The sequence below is a fragment of the Amphiura filiformis genome, chromosome 8 (assembly GCF_039555335.1).
Source record: "Amphiura filiformis chromosome 8, Afil_fr2py, whole genome shotgun sequence".
Lineage (NCBI taxonomy): Eukaryota > Metazoa > Echinodermata > Ophiuroidea > Amphilepidida > Amphiuridae > Amphiura > Amphiura filiformis.
Genome location: NC_092635.1, coordinates 28,329,637 through 28,351,259, shown reverse-complemented (window position 1 = coordinate 28,351,259; position 21,623 = coordinate 28,329,637). Strand labels below are relative to the sequence as shown.

Sequence of the window (21,623 nt, the reverse complement as noted above, 5' to 3'; positions counted from 1 at the left end):
GAAGTAAGGTGAAGCAGGAAAGACTCAAAGACAACTCAAAAAAGCCAAGGTACAACTTTCTCAACAGAGAAATAAAACGGAAGTGTAAAGAGTGCAAAGAAGTATGGCTTCAAAATCTGTGCAAAGATGTGGAGCATGCAAATGATGCAAAGAAAACCAAAGAGGTTTACACTACCATCAAGACCATCACTGGATCAAAATCTACTCGTATGAGAGGTGTAAAAGACAAAGGTGGCGAGGTGCTCACCGATGACAAGAAAATAAAGGACAGATGGAAAGAAAACTATGAAGAGCTGTATAATCAACCCATCCCATCCGATACAAGTATCTTACAGTCTCTACCAAATACTTCAACTGAAGACATAGAGCCCCACATTCTCAAATCTGAAGTGGAACTGGCCATCAAACGCCTCAAGGGAAATAAAGCAGCAGGAGAAGATAGTATATCAGCGGAAGAAATCAAGGCAGCAGGAGAAGCTGGATGTAATCCTCTTCTAAAACTCTGTAACAAGATATGGGAGTCTGAAGTAATTCCTGGGGACTGGGGGAAGGCAATCATTGTCCCCATATTTAAGAAAAAGGATAAAATGGACTGTGGAAATTACAGAGGTATCAGCCTCCTGAGCTTGGCAGGGAAAGTATTTTGCTCGATCATCCAATCTAGAATCCAGAAGAAAACTGAAGAGATCCTCTCAGAATCTCAGGCAGGATTTAGAGCAGGCAGGAGTACAGTGGACCAATTGTTTTCGCTACGACAACTGGCTGAAAAATGCACGGAGATAGGGAAACCACTATACTGCTGCTACATCGACTATCAAAAAGCTTTTGATACTGTTTGGCAAGAAGGTCTTTGGAAGGCTATGGACCACCTAGGCTACTCTAGAAAAATGGTTAGACTTCTCCAAGCCTTATATAACACCTCTAAAAGTGCAGTAAGAGTGAATGAAGAGCTGACAAACTGGTTCACCACTCAAACAGGAGTCAGACAGGGATGCATTCTCTCCCCAGCTGTTTAACATCTTGCTGGAACTGGTCCTACGCCTAGCTATTGAAGATGTCGGCATTGGAATTACAATTCAAGGACAGCTCATCAACAACCTGAGATTTGCCGATGATATTGTTTTACTGGCCGACTCTGAAATTAACCTCCAAACTCTAGTCGACAAAGTACACAATGAAAGCATGAGGTTTGGTCTGACAATAAACATCGCTAAAACCGAAGTCCAGGTGATTGGTAGAGAAACAGCAAAAGCCACCATATCCATTGGAAATTCCACCCTTGAGCAGGTGGAATCATTCATCTATCTAGGTGGAGTGATCACTGAAAAGGCAAGCAGCGAGAAAGACATCAAAGGAGGAGAATTGGCTTGGCCATGGGCATCATGCAAAAACTCAACCCCATTTGGAAATCCAAAGAAATATCCACCATAACAAAATTGGAATTGTACAAAGTACTGGTGCTTTCTATAGCAACCTATGCCTCTGAAGCCTGGACAATCAAAAAACGTGATGAGCAGCGACTTCTGGTATTTGAAATGGCTTGTCTCAGAAAAATCCTGGGTGTTACTAGAAGGACAGGATTAGGAACACCTCAATCAGAGACACCCTTGATTACCAGTGCACTGTAATGAACAAGATCCGTGCAAAACAGCTGTCCTACTATGGCCATGTGAAAAGAATGCCTCCATCCAGATATCCAAAATCGTATTAGAAGGAAGAATCTCAGGAACGACCTAAAGGAAGACCCCAATGCGCTGGATGGACAACATCAAAGCAAACTGCAGTGCAGTGGGAATCCAATCCGTAGTAGAAGCCGGTCGGATGGCAAACAACAGAGCTGAGTGGCGAAGCATAGTGGCTAGGCAGCTATCTCCAGGACCTACCTGTGTCATGGGAGGAAAGCTTTAAGTGAAGTAAGTGAAGTGAAGTTGGTTTAAGGAGGCTGTGTACTCTCAGACATGCATGTAGTAAAAGTGCAATAACGTTGTAATTATTCGCGCAAGACATATAAAAGTATACATTTTTATGAAGGCAAGACATCAATAAATCTTAATATAAATACAGATTTGGGGTAAAAACAACAATTATTAAGAAAATCACAAAAAAAGTGAGTTTTTGGTAATATTTGTTAGGTACATCAAAACAAAAAACACTCTTTCCAAAATATTTTATTTTGTTTTTAGCTCAATCTTGAGGCTCCATTCCAAAAACTGTTTTTTGATTTTTTTGATATTGGCCTTATTTTTTGAGATATTGACCATATAAGGCATCAAATTGAACTTTTAAAATTCACAAACGCCTATTTGCACAAAATGATGCCTAAAATCGGAAATAGACCAAAATATAAAAAAATTAGAAAACCGTTTCTTGAGTCGATCATGCTTTTTACGATGCTCATATTTGCTTACCTATAGATGCTGTATTTATTGAGTTATCGTGTACCTAAATCGTCATTTTACCGAGAAAATGAACATTGAAATAATGGCCGTTGAAGTTTAAAGTGGTCACATTTTGCACTTTAATCGAATCTCGCAGGAGAATGCGGCAGTTTTTATTTTTCTACCTTACATTACATAAAGATCGGGTAAATACACAGCCCCTTGAGAAGTTTGAGCGAAATCCATTCATAACTTGATATTTAAATCGGGGGAAAGAACTTGAAAAATCCCACATTTTATCAGCTAAAAGCGGAGCCATTTGACCACTAGGTTTTGTGCTTCCGTGGTTTTTCCATAAGATGCGCCGCGCATGCAGATAAGCGTCAGCGTATCGTCAAGCGTATGTATTTGTGCGTTAACAAATTGCGCGATACGCATACGCGATGCGTTATTCTTGCATATGTACCCTGCTGGTACAACAAAGATTTTCTTTCCTTTTCAATTTCAAACACGAGTGGAATAGTGAAATAAAATCCTTAAAATAATGCAGTTGGAGTTTACAAATCTGGATTTTCATTCCTTGTATTTATAAAAAACATAACAAAGTACAAACATATCAAAAATACTCAATTTTGCGAAAGAAACAATGTCTAGAGTACACAGCTGCCTTAAACAGTGTTTGATGAGATACTTGTCGCACCAATTGAGGTACCTATGAATACGACCTGTAACTCGGAATACAATTTGCCGACTTTACGGCTCATTCGTAGTGTCCAGTCACATATATAATTCTTTTTGCTGAGTGATATCTCCATGTGCAAGTTCAAGGTAATTTCATTAATTCATGTCACATACAGAGGAAACGTAAAATAAGATATATAAAAATATAGTGGCAAATTCATGCAAAAGCATGGACATTGTATTTGTACATTATGTATTATGCTTTATGTTTACCTCTCATACCCCGGATGGGGTCGTAGAGTTTAATAAAAGTCCATCACTTGATGGACGCCTGAACTGAACTGAACAGAAGAAAAGATAAGATGCAACAATAAAAGCAAACAAACAATTTTTGTTGACTATCTTACAGATAATGCGTAATGGTGGAAATCTTGGTGTGGTCAATGTCTCCTGGTTTGCCACAGCTGATGTGAACTCAAGTGGAGCAGACGTAGATACTGATCTTGTGGTGGATTATGGGATTGTGACCTTTGACATAGGACAAATTAGCGCTGTTATTTCAGTACTGATATCCCCCGATGATGTAAGTATATTCCTGAAAGCTTAAGAAGTAAATGGGAGTATTAGACCAAACAGTTATTAGACCGAATGGTTATTAGACCAAATGGTTATTAAAGAAATATTAGACCAAATGGTTATTAGACTATATGGTTAGTAGACAAACTGGTTATTAGACTAAACAATATTAGACTAATTGGACATTAGACTATATGATTATTAGCCTAAGTGGCAATTAGCCTTTCTGGTAATAGACCAATTGAATATACACTAAATGGGAATTAGACAAAATGGTATTAGACCAAATGACAATAGACCTGGTGCATGAAGAATTTGTAACAGCATTCTTCACTTTGAAGAAGTTCAGGTTATAGAAATCAATCTAATTATGAAAAAATTCTGTTTCATTGCGTAAATTTGGAGTTAAATTTGTGAATCATCTTTCTATTTATTAATGTTATATGTATTAATGTTAATTACTCTTGCCACAGGTGCCAGAATTGGATGAGGTTTTCTACATTCATCTATTAAATAGCACTGCTGGTCAGCTAGGTGAAGCAGTCACTACTACTCTGACCGTCTTGGCCAATGATGACCCTTATGGTGTATTTGTATTTGAAGCCCAGTCACGCTCTATTACAACTGATGAAGAGGGCAAGAATGTTACATTAACAGTAAGATTATTGATTCATTTTGTTTTTCATTTGCCACTCACCCTGTACCTAGACACATGCCCTTCCCAGAATCCTTTGCAACATGATACATCACCTTATTTTTTTTCCAAATGACACTCCTATATCTTTGTACAATGTACATGTTCCACTTGTTTTTATATTGAGAATAGACTTGCTAAACATGAGTCCACAGTCATGAAATAAACATAAATTGCATGCTCTGAATGTGCTCTTTCATTGAGGTACATTTTGTCACTATCAACCAATGTTGCAATGGATAGCAGATCAGTGCAGATTATTCAAATGGAAGAAATGCATTGTGGGAAGTATAAGATATCTGGTCTGTACCTAAAATATTGAGAAAGTTTATTGAATCATATGTATGGAGATGCGTCATTTCACAAGTTACTGATAACTTAGTACGTGAACACATTTTATTCAATCTATGCAATTAGAAACTTCAAAAATAAGATCGGATACTTACTCCGACTAGGTTTGTCCTTTGTCCTACATTTTTATACTTGTCTAAAGTCGAACCTGTTGAATTTATTTGAATAGGTTTAATATGATTTCAGCATTAATATTACATTGTTGTGAAAATGAAATAAACAATTATTAAACTGTTGCTATATTAGGACTGTCATAATTCCCTAATTCTATAGTGTCTCAGGAATTTCATGCATATTGATCTTATGTTGTACGTTTTAACTGTTACAGCTTCAACGTAATGCAGGGACTGTAGGCTCTGTGATGGTGACATATGCTACTCTACTCATATCAGAATCGTTGCCAAACTTGCCTTTTTCAACAAGGTAAGGGTATTATTTGTCAAAATTAATACACAGCTTTGGCATGATCAATGTACATGTTACCTTCATTTCTTTCATCATTTTGCTTTATAAAAATGTAGTCAAACATTCCCTATACAACCCCTCCCTCCCCTGTGTGTGTTTGCCGCCAACCGAGGACATTGTATATTGCTATCTAACCGAGGACGTGTGTATCATGTTTTCATCTCCTAGCCGTAGACAATCAACTGCTGACTGTAGCTTTTACACGTATGGTCCTCGGTTTAAGGCAAACATCGCTATAATGCATTTAGCATGCATTTTGAGACTAAGGACTGACCTCGGTTGGAAGTAAGCCCCACAGTTTAGGGTGAAAAACCTTGTGTGTGTCCTCGTTTGCCGGCAAATACGTACACACACACAATTATATTTAGGAGATGGATCTGTACAAAAATCTTCTTTGGTTTTGTAATTACTTAGGGGTAAGTATGACTGGCACCAAATGCGCCTGCATTTTCGTTTATTAACTACAAGGTGTTTTTAATGCTTTCTTTAAAAGCTTTAACTACCAACTGTTTTATTTACATTAATCTCGGACAGAAATCTTCTCTAGAAATTTTCCAAGAGATATTTACTTTTCTATGACTTGACAACAGTCTGTTGTTTTAAACAGTCTTACCAAAAATGATAAAATACAAATTTAAAACAAAATCACCAGAACTAAATTGTGATCAAGGACTGAAGTTGCCATCCTTGTACAATGCCCCTCATTTGATCAAAGGTTGCCAGTAATAGCCTAGAAGGGCAAGTCGATCACAACATCATAGGACTACTTCTGATGGAGATGTATGTTGCACATCCAAAATCCAAGGTTAGTGAATTTGTGTGCTGAAAGTCAATTTAAATTTTTGGAATTGATAAAATACATGTTTTGTATTCCTATCCTATAGGAGAGCTGCTGAGGATGAGGATTTTGTTCCTAAACGAAGCACAGCAGTATTTCTTGATGGTCAATTGTCAATGGATGTAGAAGTAAGCTTACTGGATGATGACATTCCTGAAACAGATGAGACGGTGTTCGTTTACATAGTAGATGTTATGCTCTTGGCTAGTCCACAAGTTGCTCCAGGTAATCCAACATGTTCTTTCTCATCAGAATGGATGTAGGACTTAATCATCACAACATATTCGCTGTCGTAGTGCACATTAGTAACCATTGGTTACTGCTCCAAGCTTGGGCTCATACACCTGTTCCGAATTTTGATATGCCATAGGCTTTGTGTTGTGATCATTTCGATCAGTGGTTTGTAACAAAGAAAGCATGATCCAGTTGACCTAGCATCGGTCATATTCTAACGTGCACTACGCAACCTTAACAAGAATTCTTTGGGGACTTTACTAAACTACATTTTGTGCACCGTTAGTATGAATTTTTGTCAAATATCTAAATTATTTCACAGGAAAACTGTGTGCTCTCTGATTTGCGATAACTGTGACATTCAGTTCTACAGTTTCTATTTCTATAAAATAAGTAATAATAAAGGTCCCACCTACGCAAACTGAACTTACGCAGATGTAATTTTGGACTTTATTGAGGTGCACAGAAACAAAAACCAAATAATTCTCACCTATTATGACCTGATCATAGTATAACAATTACAATCTTGCTTTTTCACTCTTCTTCATTCCACAGTTCTGAATTCACCTCGTATTGGTTCAGAGAACATAGCTTCTATTACCATCACTGCCAATGATAATGCCAATGGTGTACTACAGCTATCATCTAGTGAAGTCACTGTGTTAGAAGAATCTATGCAAGCATTTATTAATGTCACGAGAAGCGCTGGAGGATTTGGGCTGGTGAGTAGATTTAATGATAACATTGATTTGTCATGAATTCAAAATGATTCACTTATGAGAATCTTGAGCAAAAAAATCAGACATTATCATGAATTTTGAATGAAGTCATAAAGTTGTGGAATATTATCTTGCCTTGCTTGACCACTGAGGATCATAAATTATCTAAGTGTTCCTCTATTATTTTTTTCCATCCTGCATTTAACTTTCCCAGAATCAGATCTCATTCAGTTCATGTAGCATTTTACTCTTCACCTCTCTCTAGCTGAGTTATAGTAGCCTTTATTGATTGCCTTATTTCTACTTCTATTATTGTAATTCATTCCAAACCACTTCAAAACTAAAATCATGATGTGGATTTATGATGCAATATCATAATACATTATAGTTTTCTTCAAGGTTCTTCAGCGATCTACCAATTTGGCGCTGTTTATAGCATAAACATGGAAGTGGGTTCTGATTGGTCAATTGAATCTTGACCTAGTTCTTTTTACGTGATAATTAGAAAAATCAGTTGACATCGCTGGGGGAATTTGCCGAATACTATAGATGTCCGTAATATTAGTCTCAATTTCAGAAACATTTCACAAATCATTTATACAGATTTGTCGTCTGCCACAAGTAGTATTTCTATTGTGATTAGGAATGGTTTCAAAATCTGACTGGTTACACCCTGGTGGAATAATAGCTAATTGATTCAAACTTGTATATTGTTTTCCACATCACCAGGTGACAGTGAAGTTTCTAACTATAGCAGGCACAGCTCAAGCAGGTGTCGATTATAGTGTTACATCAAGTGATATCATCCTGCTGGAAGGAGAGACCTTCAAAGCACTTCCCATTGAGATTCTTAATGATAGAGTCCCAGAGGCAGCAGAGACATTCCAAGTACGACTCTTAGATCAGATTACAGGTGGTGCTGTTCTAGGCGCACCCATTGAAGCTTTGATTACTATTGCACCATCGGATGACCCCAATGGAAACTTTGGTAAGATGTTGAACATTTTTCATTAAAATGGAAGGTATATTTCCACAAAGTAATTACGTCTTTTGATTCACACTTTTATAGTAGTATACAAAATAGCTTTTTATTTCAAACAATTACAAGAAAATCTCAAACTGTAAATTGAATTCACAAAGAATTGCTTAAACCTCTCATGACTTGTGTTTTCTTTTGTGAAACAAACAAAGCTTTTAAGTTGTTAAGGTGGGTTGGAAGCTAGGGAGCATGACTAACGGTGCTTGCACTCAAATATTGAGACAAACAAGGCTGACACACAAGAAGAATGGTATGGGTTCTATGAGTATGATATATGTAGATGATATAAGGGGTGTAATTTCCACTCACCTTAAGTGATCTCAATATATGGTATCTAATAAGTTTTATTGTTTTTTCATGTAGGCTTTGGGTTTGCAAGTCTCCTTGAGAATGAACCCTTAGAAGGTGGATCTCGTCAGCTCCTCCTCAGTGTCCTGCGTCGAGGTGGCACCATGGGTGTTGTAGCGGTCACATGGGAGGCCAGACTGAACAGTCAATTAGCCACTGGTGATGTGTTCCCTACAGGTGGTACACTATTCTTCCTCACTGATGATGACAGCCAGACATTTACTTTGAGAATACTACCAGATGATGTGCCTGAAGAAAGAGAAGTAAATTTTCTTTCCTAAGTTTCTATTGATTATACAAATATATATCCTATTGCAGCATCTGTTATATTTTGTTCATCTCTTACTGATCTACACACATTTAGCACAAGATGCTCTTCCACATGCCCAAGTTATGAGGTAATAGTTCCAGTAGTACGAAACAGCCAGTAATTCTTGGAGTCAAGTTATACCACAAATTAAGTTTTAAAAGTTGAATGGCATCTTTTTAATGAAACCAGAATGCCCCTTAGTTGGTGCCAACGTGTGTAGACAAAACAGTCGTAAATGTGACCTGCTCTCACAAAATGAGCGTAAAGTCGCCAGGGCACTTCAGCAGACAAAGTCCATTAAACATTGCAAAATTCATTAGAAAAGAATTTCTGGAAGAAATATTTTTGAAGAACAAAGTAAGGAGCAACCCTAACATATTATGTGTGATTTTAAAGCTTTTATAAGATCTGGACTATATCAGAAAATTATTTTGTCCACTTTACGTCCATTTTTTGAGACAAATCTTAAATTATCCACTTACACCAAGCAAATTCAACATCATTTAAACTTAATTGTACTGCATCTCTCTTACAGGATATCATCTTGACTCTTGTGAATGCAACTGGAGGTGGTGTGATTGGTGATAACTCTGAAGCAGTGATTACTATAGAAGCTAATGATAATCCACATGGTATCATAGACTTCTCATATGATAATAATGATGTAGAAGAGGATGGCATAGCTAATGTCAAGATCACTAGAAGGTATGTCAGTTGTTTGTTATTCTGTTAACCAGAGATCAGAAGGTGCCTTGCAGAGAATTGCTGGGGAAAATGCCCACTGCTTCACAAATTGATCATTACCATATTATGCTGGCACATTTTTATCACAAAAGTACATGTACATTCTTTAATTCCAATGATTTGTTCCAGCCCACTGATATCTTCTTATGTATGTCTATAATTTGACTGCCTCAACCCAAATTGACATGTCCAGACTTGGTGTCATGCATTTCAAGACTTAATTTCTTGACCAGACTTATATATTTGAACATGAACAAAACTTCTAGTGTACATAATAATTGCAGGAGTGAATAACTATGTGGGAATACTCAATCTGTGATTAATTACCAAATATTGCTTCGTCAAGACATGGCTAATATATAGATATCTTTGTTGGGTCAAGTTTGTTAAGAGTGAAAACCAGAGTTTCATGTTATATTCCAAAATAATAAGGGGTGATTTGCACTGAATATTGAATTTTCAATTTTCAAAATAATACCACTCTTATATTAAATTCTTATTCCATAGTGCTGGCACATTTGGTGAGCTTGAAGTCACATATGAAACCCAACCACTAGATCTCTTGAATGAAATAGCATCTGATGGAAAGAGTGCCCTAGACTTCTTTGCAGCACCTATACCAGGCAGCCAAACTGGAGCTAAAACCATTGTGGATGTTAGCAGACAAAGTAACCCTGTATTGGCATGTGCTCAGACATGCTTCTTGGAAAGGGCTTGTGGGTCCTTTGAGCACTTGGAAATCAGTGGTAATCATGTTTGTGCATGGTCTGTAGTGAACGATGTGAACAATGTGATCTCAACGACTGGATTCATGCTGTATGTGAAAGAGACTGATTTGGTAAGTAGTCTGATCATTTCATTGTGTTATATATTATTGCTCTGTTGCATGTTTCTGAATGGGTTATTCCATTTGAAATCTATACAGCCCCTATGGAAGGCATGGCCTCAATATTCCACACAGGCAGTGTGAATTTCAAATGGGGAGCTCCATTTGAAATCTACACTCAATGTGTGGGAGATTTAAGGTTATGTCTTCCACAGGGTTATGTCTTCCATAGGGGCTGTATGGGTTTCAACTAGAATCACCCAGTATATTAATAGCTGAAATTACTACCCCATTCCTTTGAAGTACCATGTTGTGAGGAGGACAAGAAATTATGAAATAATAATAATTATGAAATAATCAGTTATGGTACCCAGAGGTTTAGTCTGGTGATCGAGTCCCTTATTCAAAAGTGATACATATGTCCACAATAGTGAGTCAAACTGTTTTTTTTATATGTATGTTGTAGTTGTTGTACTAGTGATTCAAACTATTTTTTATTTGTATGTTTTTTTTCACATAGCAGTGATGTCATTCCTCTTTTGGCTAGTAAACAAAATTATCAAATATTTTGTATCCATCTTACAGACGCAGTCTTTGTACGACCGTATAGCTCAGCCAGGAGTAGACTATGTCCCAGTCTCAATTGGTGTAGTTAGCATTGCAGCTGGCGAAGCATTTACGTTTGCAAACATCGTCATAATGAATGACACTATACCTGAACAGGATGAAGTGTTCAAGGTAAGGCACCAGAACCAAATTTGTTTGATCTTTAGACCAACCATCGATACTGCTTTGTTGCTTGTTGTTAATGAACTAGCAACTAAATGATGATAATTAATGCTAAATTAATATTGGTCAATCTCAATACATGCAAAGATTCATATGTTATCACAATTAAGAATAGTCATGTTGATTTCATAAATGCTATGGATTGACCAAGCATCGATGGTCGATCGAAAGATCAAACTAATTTGTATCTATTGCCTAATGCTGGTTTCATACTTTCCTGTCGCTTGCCACTTTGCCGCTCTAAAGATGATTTTACTTCAATGCGCAGTCGCACCAGAAACGCTAGCAGTGACCAGTGGCAAGCCGATGTATCGATCACGCTACCACTTTGCAATTTTGGAGCGGTGCTGAGCGGCCGGTTATGCCGCTACCGCTTAGCGGTGTGCCGATGAAGTGTCACGCCTCTCAGCGGCAAGCGGCAAAAAGAATGAAACCAGCATAAGGCTTATTGTAAATGTACTACTTAGAAATCTAGCCACTATGCACTTATGAGGCTTCTTATGCATTGTGGTTGTGGGTGTAATACATTTCTTGTATTATTATTATCAAATAGCCATATGGCATGGAGCAGAAAATTGATTTAATGTTTGGCCAAATAGAGGTATACAGGATATTGTAGTATTGCTTACTACTACATCTTTCCAGAATATTACTTTCTTAAAGACACAGCATAAGGTTATTTTTTAGAAGAATCCTAGGATTTGGTAACTACTTTTATCTTTACAAAGAATAAATTTAGTTAGAGAGGTCTTTATAACATATTGTCACTGAACAGAGTGAAAAGTCAGTTTAATTATCAAAATGAAATGATCAAAGTAACACATTTCTTGAGGGTAAAAGCATACATTTTTACTCTCTGTTTTTACTCTCAATTCAGGTGAATTTATTGGATGTGAGCCTTGTGGATAAGACACCATTGCCACAGAATGCCCCTCAGCTTGGTCCTCATCAGAGCACCAAGGTGACAATTGTGACTAATGATGATGCTAACGGAATATGGAGAATCTATAGCAATAGCCCAGATGCAATAGAGAATGGACAGAGAGTGATGGTAGAAGAGACTGAAAGATTGACAGTCAGTGTGGAGTTGATTGTTGAAAGACAAGGTTAGTCATTTGTGTGGGTGAGTGGGTGGGTGGGTGGGTAGGTGGGTGGGGTGTGTTTGTAAATGCTGTGATATGATGATACACACCTGCATGAAATGGACATCCAGCAACTGCGGACATCCTCTGCTCTGTTTTGCCACCAGCATATTGTGAGCAATGTAAAAATGCACAAGACCATGTGTCTTTGCAAGTATAGAGTCAGGTGTAGGTTGGGATTGTAAAACGTCAAACGAGTCCACGGTTTGGTGCGGAGTTTCAGATATACAATTTCCTTATTTTGATAGGACCAAGTTAAAGGGTCTGAGTTGGAAAATCTTAGGTTCATGCCAGTGTTTGCAAATATATTTCGTCTTTGGGCAGGAAAACCCGCCTATGTGTCATTGGCCCCTGAACATGTTTAAAGCAAACCTCCCATGTAACTGGTTGACAGTTTTGTTTTAAACATGTTCAGGGGCCACAAACACATAGGATGTTTTTCCTGCCCAACGACAATTTGTAGATGTAGGCAGTGTGCATTATACATTTATGCATGATGAATACATTGATTAGCCCTCTGTTATTTATCAATGATATTCATTCATTCCTGGTTTATTAAAAGACACAGTCACAGCTAAAAGCTGTGAAATTTACAGTCAATGTCTGTGTGTTTTAATCTGATTATGTATCAAATATAATTTGTATAAAAGTAATCAATTACGATTTTTTTTTTTATGGAAATGTGTTATTACAGGTGGCAGCATAGGTGATGTATCCGTCTCATGGAGGGTAGCAGGTGGCACAGCAACCCCTGATCTGGATTTCAGTGCCAGTGGAGGTACTCTGAATTTTCCTGCTGGACAGACCAGACAAAGTAAGTCACTTCATTGAAATTGAAGTTTTGTTGCATTTTTAAAACAAATAGATGGGAGACTTTCAAAATAAAGATTGTATATTAGTTGTAGTCAATTTTTGCCTGAAACAAAATGGAAGAAAGTCAACTCTTGAGAAAGCTTATTGGCCATTCATGCAACCACATAATTTTTTTCTCATGGTTTTAAGACAACTGAAATGACCAAACTATTCACATACTACCGTGTGTTTGACCATTGAACTTGTTACCATTTTCCAGTTCTCAACATCGGGATCAAAGATGACACTGAGCCTGAGATAGATGAGAGCCTAATGATAGAGCTTTACAATCCTGTAGGAGGCAGTAGGCTGGGTCCTAATAGCGGAATTAATATTACTATATTAGCCAACGATAATGTGGCAGGAATCTTGAGTTTCCAGACATTGTCATATATTGTCACAGAAGGTGAGTATAATGATGTATTAATCCAAATCAACATTTATCTTAACCCCATGAGAACTACCTGCCGATTGGCCAAAAAGAAGTTTTCATTATCAATTGGCCCAATCAGCAACATTGTTAGAATAATTTCACCACACAAATTTAAATTTTGGATTGGATTAATGGAGAATTTGGGCTCTTACCCCAGTCAAGGAAATTACTTTTTTTTATTATTCATTTGTCCACTCAAGGCAATTGCATCCCCTTCCATTTTCTTCCATCCAAAGTACATTGTATTTATTGTTAAAAATTATGATGATCTGATCGATAGACTCAAAATAATTGAATATATTACCAAGAGTAGGTGTTTCTTTTTTCAGCATGAGTGTATTCATGTGCCTGATGTACACTTCTTATTCTGTCTCATTAACTAATTATCTTATCTTTTGTAATGATCATCTTCCACTTACATTGCACTCTTGTGTCTTCTTTATGGTGACATTGACAATATTGTATTTGCATTTTTGTCAAGCAAACAAAAACATGTGCTTACATATAAGACAGTGAATCCCAATAAATGTGCCAAGAAACTTAACACTGTGACTTGTGAGGTATTTGGGAACATTATTATATGTATAGATGTGTTATATTTTATAATGGTGCAATACAATGAACTAGTCAGTGTCATCATGCATGATATATTCACAACTGTTTCTTCGTAACTTGTTTCTTTTTGGTATTGAATTTCTATAGATACTGAGGGCAGTGATAATGGTAAATACTCATACAGTCTGTTTATGAAGTACTTGTGAAGCTCCCCATCCTGCCCATAATTGCTTAAGCTTACTTAGTTTGCTGATTTCATTATATTAGCAGACTATTTATTAGTGTGTATTTAGAATGTTATCTACAATTTGGTAGGTTAGGTTTCAGGCCTTACAAATCTGTTATCAGGCAATAGTGGATCTTTGCCATATGTTCAGTAATTTAAGATGAAACAATGAAAAAATTATTGCTTGTTTGATATCTAAGGCTAGAATAGATGAACACAATTCTATTTTATACTCTTTTAGTTAAACTAAAAATAGGCTCACCGTAAATGTTGGTATCATGTGACAGACATGTCAGCTGTTGGTTGAATGCAGAATGGTTCCTAAAAAGTTTTTAAAAAATATCAATGTTCAAAGAATTTCTACAGTGAATAAATATGTGGGCTTTTTTTATAGTATCATATACACAGTTTGCTGTGAGTGTAGTGCATAATGCAATCATACAGAGCATGCAAATTGTATGGTTGTAAAAAAACAAATTCTACAGTTAATTTGAACAGGACAAATTTACGACGAGTCCTTTGCTGTATTAGAATGAATATATCTGATAGAAAACGAAGAATGATATTTGACTAACCAATATCATATCATAAATGATACATGGGTCCAGTATTACCTCCGTCTACTTGTCATATTAAAGCCAAATCTTACTCGGATGTAAATTTTATTTTTAATCTTCAAACTTCCATTCTGATCCTTCCTACTTGCATAAGCATTAATATAATACACATATAGCTACATGGAAGGTTTTGTGCACTTCCATACCAATTGATATGGTATATACTGAACAGGTTTCCAACCTGAATTCATTTAAACATAACCATATGCTTGCACTTAGCATACTGAATGTCTGTACCTAGTGATTTATGGGGGTGGGTGTGTGTATAAATGGGGCATGCTTCCTTGCTTATTTCAAGATTCCTGCTCTAAATCCTGCTTAATTTAATTGTACATACCACCTAATATGATATTTATGCTATGTTTATTGGGTGGCAATGTTATTTGTTTTGCTTTGTTTGCGTGTTTGTTTGTATCTACCTCATGCAATTCATGTTCTCAGTAAGATTCTTAATTAACTACATTAACTACATGTATGTACTGTACTACTCTAAAATTAGGACCTTATTGGGACCTGTTATTCATTATTTATGTATATTAAAAAGTACATGTAACAGGCCCAAAGTAATTTTGGACTAAACTTGCCAAATTTCGTATACCTTAGTGTCAAATCACTCAAAATCCATTGTACGCCTTTTTATAGCAGATATAATTGTGAAGGTTAGAATTCACAAATCGATACTAACTTTTTATTCCCAGTCTAAAACCTGTGTTAGACTAAGGTCATCAACATTTCTTTATTCTTCATTTAGATGTCAGTTGGTAGGACATCTTTAATAGTAGACACACTTTGTTGATGCATAAATTTTCTGAGCTTATCAATAAGCAATCTGGATTGGTTTTAGGTCAGAACTAAAGTTAGGCCTCTGTAGATACTGGTCAAGCAACTACTGTCTCTGATATATTTGATCTGGGGAAGATAAACAGACCTTTTTGTGCAGGAGGTGTGGTGGGCCCTGCACAGCATATTATACTAATAAGAATCTGGCCCCGATGCCAGAGATGGGCACCTCCAACGCGTACATAGGCACATACCTACATGTGTTTGTTTTTTTGTGTTTTTTTTTCTTTTCTTTTTTTCATTTTTAGTGGTTTTTTTGGTCGTTTTAAATTTCCAATTCAATTTAATATGACGTAACATCAACTCCAGAGGCTTACATCATTTGCATTATGTTGATTTGTTCACAGGTCAAGCAGTAGATGTAATAGTTGACAGAACACAACCTGCTATGGGTACTGTGACTGTAGATTGGAATATTGAAGGTCAAAATGGATTGGCACCAAGAAATAGCTTCCAACAGACAAGGGGATCTTTAATATTCTTAGAGGTAAAGCTCTCTCTCTCTTTCTGTTTGTTTGTTTTCATGTAAAGGTGTCCTATGTATAGGCAGGTTAGATAGAGGATTGTGCCTGTATAAAGTTGCATTCCTGAATGATATTAAAATGGCTTAATGGATGTCTAAAGACGCTGTTAAAACTTTATGTACAGGCAGTTTGAAGCCTATGTAATTCTTTCATATAAATATGTGGTGTTTTTTATTTGGGGGAGGTAGCCTAAGGATTAAAATGTCAAAAACTAAAAAAGTGATTTATAGTTCAGTTTTTTCATCTCAAAACAAATTATTAAGTAACAAAAATAAGTTCCCGAGTGTAACAAGGCCAGATTTTGTAAAGTAACATATCAAGAAATTAAAGGCATGTGTTTTCATTGCTCAAGTGCATTTAACCAAAATGTGGCATATATCAAATTCAAAACTTGTTCATTTTAAGGACTTGATGAGACAAAAAAATATGAATGATTCATTAAAAGTTGTGTGCTACTGTTTATGAGCTTTCTGTGTTACTTATTAATATTTGAGTGACTATATGTGAGTTTTTGCCAATATTGCCGGTTTAAACCATTTTTTGCCACTTTGCCGGCAAAAACAGGTTTTTGCCAGCAAAAACTGAACCCTGTCAGCATAAATCTCCCAACAAGTTTATGGAAAAAGCAAACAAATGATGATGATAATAGTGCCCATTTCATTTGCAACCAATATAATAATGAATTAATGATAATAATAACAATAATTCTCTTTGTCTGTATCCATTCTTCTAAACAGGGCCAACTGAATCAAACTCAACCACTCTACGTACTAGCCGATGATACTCCAGAAGTCAATGAGGAGTATATCATTATCATGAGTAATGTGCAGACATTAGGAGTATCTGCCACGGGGGCTGCAGCCCTAGATCCTCGTGGATCAACAGCCTCTATCACTGTACAAGCTAGTGATGAACCACATGGGGTGTTTAGCTTTGCCCAAGGTTCAGATTATGTGGTAGCCCCGGAAGCTGACATAACATTGCAGATATTTGTGGAAAGGAAATTTGGCTCTATTGGTATGTTGTGTTGCCTTGTACCATAATTAATATGTTTACACCAGTGTCAAAACATTTATATTGATATCAAAGTGTAGTACAAATCAAAACAAACGCAAAAACAAAGAATGTAAAAAAGAAAGAAAAGTGATATTAAACAATTAAAGGAAGATTGCACATTTTTATTGTCCTCAACTTTACCATTTGTAGTGATTGTTGTGTTGTAGTTTTTTAAGTATTGAGTGTTCTCCCTATGTTCAAATATTGATTGCAAAATAAATATTTTGTTTCACTGTGTATACCCATATGTGTTTGTAGATAAACAAGCAAAAGTAGATTGAAACCGTCATTCAACACAAGTATATTGAGATGTTTGCCTCAGTATTTCGATGTGTACAACACACATCCTCATCAGGAGGGCTCCAATGATGAACTGATGGAATTGTTTGTCTTTGTTATTGTTATTTCATGTACAGGTGTGGTGCGTGTATACTATGACATAATGGCCGGTGCACTGAATACTGATAACACAGAGGATACAGATCAAGCCATAGAGGGCCAAGATTTTGTGGCAGGATCTAGTTTCTTAGAGTTTGCTGATGGTGTCAGTGTGCAGACAATACCTATCACTATACAAGAGGTAGGAATTGCCATCAAGTGTTAGGTTATGTAGGAGATAAAGGGTTCAAAACAGACCATTACCATAGATAATCGGTGTCTTGTTGAGGTATGGTGAGCATGTTAGTCGCTCGGAAGGCGAGACCCGAAGGGGTCGAGCCTTCCAGCGATTCAACATGCTAAATCCATACCTCAACAAGACATCGATTATCTATGGTAATGGTCTGTTTTGAACCGCTTATCTTACATATCTGATGAGCCAAAATAAACGAATTTGCTGTTATGGTTTATTCATTTTCCAAAAGACAAACTGGAAAAGCTGATATGATTATCTTGTGTAAGTTTAGGGTTTTCCAAAATAAAAACACACCGAGACAGTATAATATTCTTCCCGTGTGTCCTGCGTTTGAGTCTCTGAGTCTTATCTAGTGTCAATTGAAAGTGATTTAATCAAATCAATACAGCATTGATTTTAACCGGAGACTCTATTCAATTCACTTGTGGTCATGTTCCACTCGATTATACATATTCGTAATATTAATAATGAATATGTAAATAGTTCAAAGGTCAAAGTGGGTGTGTTTTACCTACACATGGCGGTAACTCATTTAACACCATAGAATTTATATATTTATCTTTAATATACTTATAGAACAAATGTCCTGAACCAAATCAACGCATATTCCTGGGTACCTTCCTCGACCTTTTTTGGTTGGGGTTAGGCCGCAGATTGTTGTAGTTTTTCTACATCTAGTCTTGTGGCCTGTAATGTACTGCATTTTAGGTGCAAAATATCCTTGGTTGAACTTAATTTAGGCTCTTGTTTTGTTACCTACTTTGTCGGAATCTGCGTTAGTTGGGAGAGGGGGGACAAAGGTAGATTGACATCCTCGTCCTAATTATACAGGCTTTAAGACATAATTCAAACTAATTTGCATTATTCAATAAAGGTGTTCTTGCTGTCATTCAATAATAATTTATGCTGATCGTGTAAAATATATTAAACTTTGATGCATTTTAATGTCCAAAAGTCAAATAATGTGGCCAGTGTTTCTAAATATGAACATGTACTTCTCTTGTTCAAAATTTATTGACCTGACCAAGATTATCTTGACCTGACCAAGATTATCTTGACCTGTCCAGATTATCTTGACCTGTCCAGATTATCTTGACCTGTCCAGATTATCTTGACCTGTCCACATTATCTTGACCTGTCCACATTACTTGATATAATCGACAGTTGACCAGACTTTGAACAAAAGAAATACAATAGATAATGGAACAAAAGAAGAGGGCTAGACGTATATATATAGATAGTTACCAACAGCGTTCAAAATAAGGCCTGTCCTTATGTTATGGGTCCATGTGACTCGTAAAAATTGAACCAAGCAAAGAGCAGAAAATCCTAGTTTTGTTGTTCCACTGGAAAATCTGGTTCACATAATACGTCCAGCTCCCTGAGTACACTTTTATTTTGGTTTCCTATCAAGTTTTCAACCCGGGTTTTCAATTTTCTACAATCTACGATCGCTGTAGCTAATTCTCTCCCTTGAAATTTGAAGGGTCCTGGTTACCAAGCTAATAATCTTTTTGATGAAATTTGGTCCTGTTCATTAAATGCCATGTGATTGCTAGAATATGAATTGACTATCCTACATAAGTCCACAACCCCATGTGCCTCATTTACTTGTGAGATACAATCATAATTACTTTGACAAGTTTGACATTAGCAACAATGAGTTGTACTATTATTTACCATAACAATGCTGCATAACAATATGCAGACTATTCTCATTTGGGAGACAAAGGCCCCACACAGTATTGTTACTGTGCGTCCATCCACTGCTTGCTTTGTAACTGTGCATCCAACTGAAATTATAATACCTAGCATCACAACACATTGCAATATCGCACAGGGAAATCAGATACATGGGATAGTGGACTTAACACGGTTTGGAAATAAGCTCTTCATATAGGGCTGTACTGTAACATTATTTTGACAGTCGCCAATATGCCAATTCAAACCTGACCCAATTCCAAAATTACAAGTCGGGCTATTTGAGGTTTTGGCACTATTGTTTGTGGACAGAACCACCCAACAATATAATGGCACATATCTTGGGCACTTGCTGTGTTCAATAAATAGAAACTAGAAGCTCCAAAAAATATAGCCCATGGTCATGTTCCAAATTGTATTTTTCCTTCAAATAAATGGACATGCAATTGATTTGTTTTGATCTGCTTTATTCCACAGGATGAGATACCTGAGTTGAATGAGGTGTTTCTAGTCAATTTAACATCGGTTGAGCTTGTGGATCCTCCAAACTCAAACACACCACCAAGGCTAGGTAAGATAACCATGGATGATTTGTTGCTTCACATCAAATGTTATTTATATTTTGGTTCTTTTTGTTTAAATGGAATAAAAAATTATGATATGATATGATACAGTAAATTAGTATGGTAAGTGAACATCAAGTAAATATTTCATTTATTAAACAATTTCCGTCAAATTTTAATTTTGTTATTATTTATTCAAAATATTGAAATAATATTGGTAATAACTGCCGGGAAGGGCTGCTGTCCATTTTAAGTTGAAATAACAAGCTAAAGTGAAAGAACCCCACTGGTTATTTTGGCCATTTAACATGCAGTTCTATGGGAGGACATATTATCATAATTTTTAAATTATGATAATATGTCAAACTTTGCTCTGTTGACCTACAAAGACAACAAATTTGGCCAATTCCATTTAGGTGCAAGTTGGAACATGTGTATACATTACAAATATGCAAAAAAAATTCAGGTTTGAAAAAATTAAACCAATTTCATATTATAAGATCGTACAATTACTTTATATTCTAAGTAACAAGTTAATATTTGTGCATTTATTTGTTCAGGAACTGTGCGGACTATCTCAGAAGTGACCATTGGTGCTAATGATGGTACTCAAGGTGTGGTCAAATTTGAAAACATTTCCGACAGGTAAGTCATGACCATATATGGTTATCTCAAAGAATACAGTTAACATAACTGAACGAAATAAAATAAAACAAAAATTGTGAACTTTTGTTGATACAAAAGTTTTAATCTGATGAAAATTACCACTTTAATTGGAGTCTCAGATGGTTGACTTTCTTGATCATAAAATTATTCAAACAAAATCAATTCCTATAAAATTGTTTTGTATTTTTGTAGAATTGAGGTATCAGAAGGCAATCGGGCGATATCTGTGACTGTTTTAAGAGACAAAGGCACATATGGTCGCGTCACAGTGTTTATATACAGCCAGCCTATAGAAGCTAGGAGAGGAACGGACTACAACTTTAATGATCAGGTAAATATTACAAAGAGAAAGGATTATTATTGGACACAGTTCCAATGCCAAAAGTGTGAAACTTATCATAGGTATCTAGAAGCTTTCAAAATTTTCAGGGGTTATGATTTTTGATGAGCATGTGACTACATTTGACCCATCTGAGTTAGAATGATAAATACATATTGTTGCTTGTACTCTAGGTATGTTACCCAGAGTTGTGGGCATATTTTTAAAGGGGCAAAATTATGTCTTTGCTTTTTGTCTTCTTACAGTTTTAATTAGGGATGGCTTGATTGGCTGCATAACCCATTTGCAGGTTGACCTCCTGCATAGAACCGGTAGCAACCACTAATTCTGCCAGGGCAATGAAGCCATCCCTTAAAAGCAAGATGTGAGGTTAATGAATAAACAACCCTAACAGGCACATGGGCTATATATTATCAGATTTTGTGATTTTCAACTTCAAACATTTTGAGTACAAAGGTTAATATGTTTTCTGTTGACTCAAT

The 21,623-nt window shown here is 36.3% G+C and overlaps 1 protein-coding gene across 1 annotated transcript in view; it reads left to right on the top strand.

Annotated features, from left to right (window-relative positions):
- The window catches only part of LOC140158904 (adhesion G-protein coupled receptor V1-like), a 122,152-nt gene that overhangs the window by 33,814 nt on the left and 66,715 nt on the right, over nucleotides 1-21,623 (top strand). The window contains exons 23-41 of the mRNA XM_072182173.1: nucleotides 3,469-3,642; nucleotides 4,109-4,291; nucleotides 5,009-5,103; nucleotides 6,030-6,208; nucleotides 6,773-6,939; nucleotides 7,666-7,924; nucleotides 8,339-8,586; nucleotides 9,169-9,338; nucleotides 9,885-10,215; nucleotides 10,789-10,941; nucleotides 11,870-12,098; nucleotides 12,829-12,948; nucleotides 13,207-13,392; nucleotides 16,005-16,144; nucleotides 16,919-17,198; nucleotides 17,654-17,817; nucleotides 20,050-20,143; nucleotides 20,696-20,780; nucleotides 20,994-21,132. Of these exons, the coding sequence (XP_072038274.1) occupies nucleotides 3,469-3,642; nucleotides 4,109-4,291; nucleotides 5,009-5,103; nucleotides 6,030-6,208; nucleotides 6,773-6,939; nucleotides 7,666-7,924; nucleotides 8,339-8,586; nucleotides 9,169-9,338; nucleotides 9,885-10,215; nucleotides 10,789-10,941; nucleotides 11,870-12,098; nucleotides 12,829-12,948; nucleotides 13,207-13,392; nucleotides 16,005-16,144; nucleotides 16,919-17,198; nucleotides 17,654-17,817; nucleotides 20,050-20,143; nucleotides 20,696-20,780; nucleotides 20,994-21,132 (3,396 nt within the window). The remainder of the gene's footprint in view (nucleotides 1-3,468; nucleotides 3,643-4,108; nucleotides 4,292-5,008; nucleotides 5,104-6,029; nucleotides 6,209-6,772; nucleotides 6,940-7,665; nucleotides 7,925-8,338; nucleotides 8,587-9,168; nucleotides 9,339-9,884; nucleotides 10,216-10,788; nucleotides 10,942-11,869; nucleotides 12,099-12,828; nucleotides 12,949-13,206; nucleotides 13,393-16,004; nucleotides 16,145-16,918; nucleotides 17,199-17,653; nucleotides 17,818-20,049; nucleotides 20,144-20,695; nucleotides 20,781-20,993; nucleotides 21,133-21,623) is intronic.